Genomic DNA, 1,051 nt, shown 5'->3' with positions numbered 1-1,051 from the left:
CACTATATGTAGGTATATAAATACACAAAATAAAATGTTAGTAGGCATGCAAGGTGGTGATGTAAGAACACATGTGTGAGTGTCAATATACGTGTACATGCAGAGGTATACACAGTGTGTGAGGGTATTTACCACAAGTTGTTGCTTGTAGACGTATTCCTTAGGCTGCCATGTGCGTGGAGAGAAACACACAACAGAATGAAGATTGCAGAATGAGAGGAAGAACCAGAGAATAACAGAATTCTTACCTAGTACTTTGCACTAATTTCCTAACTCACTTTCCTTAGTTTTGGTACAAATGTTTAAACTTGATTATATCAGTTTCATACAAGAAGGATTTTAATGTCATTCAAATATATAAATTTTTATGATGTTACTGAGACCCTGTCTTGAAAGCTCAGTGGGAGAATGCAATGGATTAATATATTTATCCTAATGAACAATACATATTCTTTATGTTATTAATAAAAAACACATTCTTACAATGCCCTGGAATCCAAAAAAGTAAAAAAAAGAATGTCTTTTAAACAATAAAAATGCATATAAACAACCATCTAAATTCTAACAAATTTGCGTAAAAAACATGTAAGCTATAAAAGTTTCAAGTTAAGTCATCAGAATTTAAAAATCCTGAACCAAACCTGCATTTATCCTTTTATTTTATTTATTTATTTTTTTAATCTTACTTTTCTTCACTAGCGTTATTGTTTAGCGACCCCGTGTGAAAACTGGAGCCGTGTGGGAAAAATGTAAATGTAAGTCTGCGGAGTGTAAATGCCACCTATGAACTACAAGCATTACTGGCTGTCTTTCGGATGTATGATCAAATAGCTGTCACAAAAAGAATTACCTATGAAATCTAATTACGGTGTTAGGAAGCATCAACTCTACGCATGTTCGTTTTTTTTTTAAAATAAATTTATGTACAAACTACTTTATTCCCAACACCACTTGATTAATAATTACTCAACCCATTGTGAAATTCTATAGATATACCTGGAAACTTAAGCTAGTCTTTGCCTTACACTAACCCTCCAACGAAGAACAAAAC

General features: G+C 32.4%; 1 protein-coding gene across 1 annotated transcript in view; it reads right to left on the bottom strand.

Annotated features, from left to right (window-relative positions):
• The window catches only part of LOC119588687 (serine/arginine repetitive matrix protein 2-like), a gene marked incomplete in the record, with an annotated part of 176,340 nt that overhangs the window by 87,054 nt on the left and 88,235 nt on the right, over positions 1-1,051 (bottom strand). The window contains 1 exon segment of the mRNA XM_037937322.1: positions 133-165. Within this exon segment, the coding sequence (XP_037793250.1) occupies positions 133-165 (33 nt within the window).

Source organism: Penaeus monodon, chromosome 24, assembly GCF_015228065.2.
Source record: "Penaeus monodon isolate SGIC_2016 chromosome 24, NSTDA_Pmon_1, whole genome shotgun sequence".
Lineage (NCBI taxonomy): Eukaryota > Metazoa > Arthropoda > Malacostraca > Decapoda > Penaeidae > Penaeus > Penaeus monodon.
This window is presented reverse-complemented; position numbering and strand designations above follow the sequence as displayed.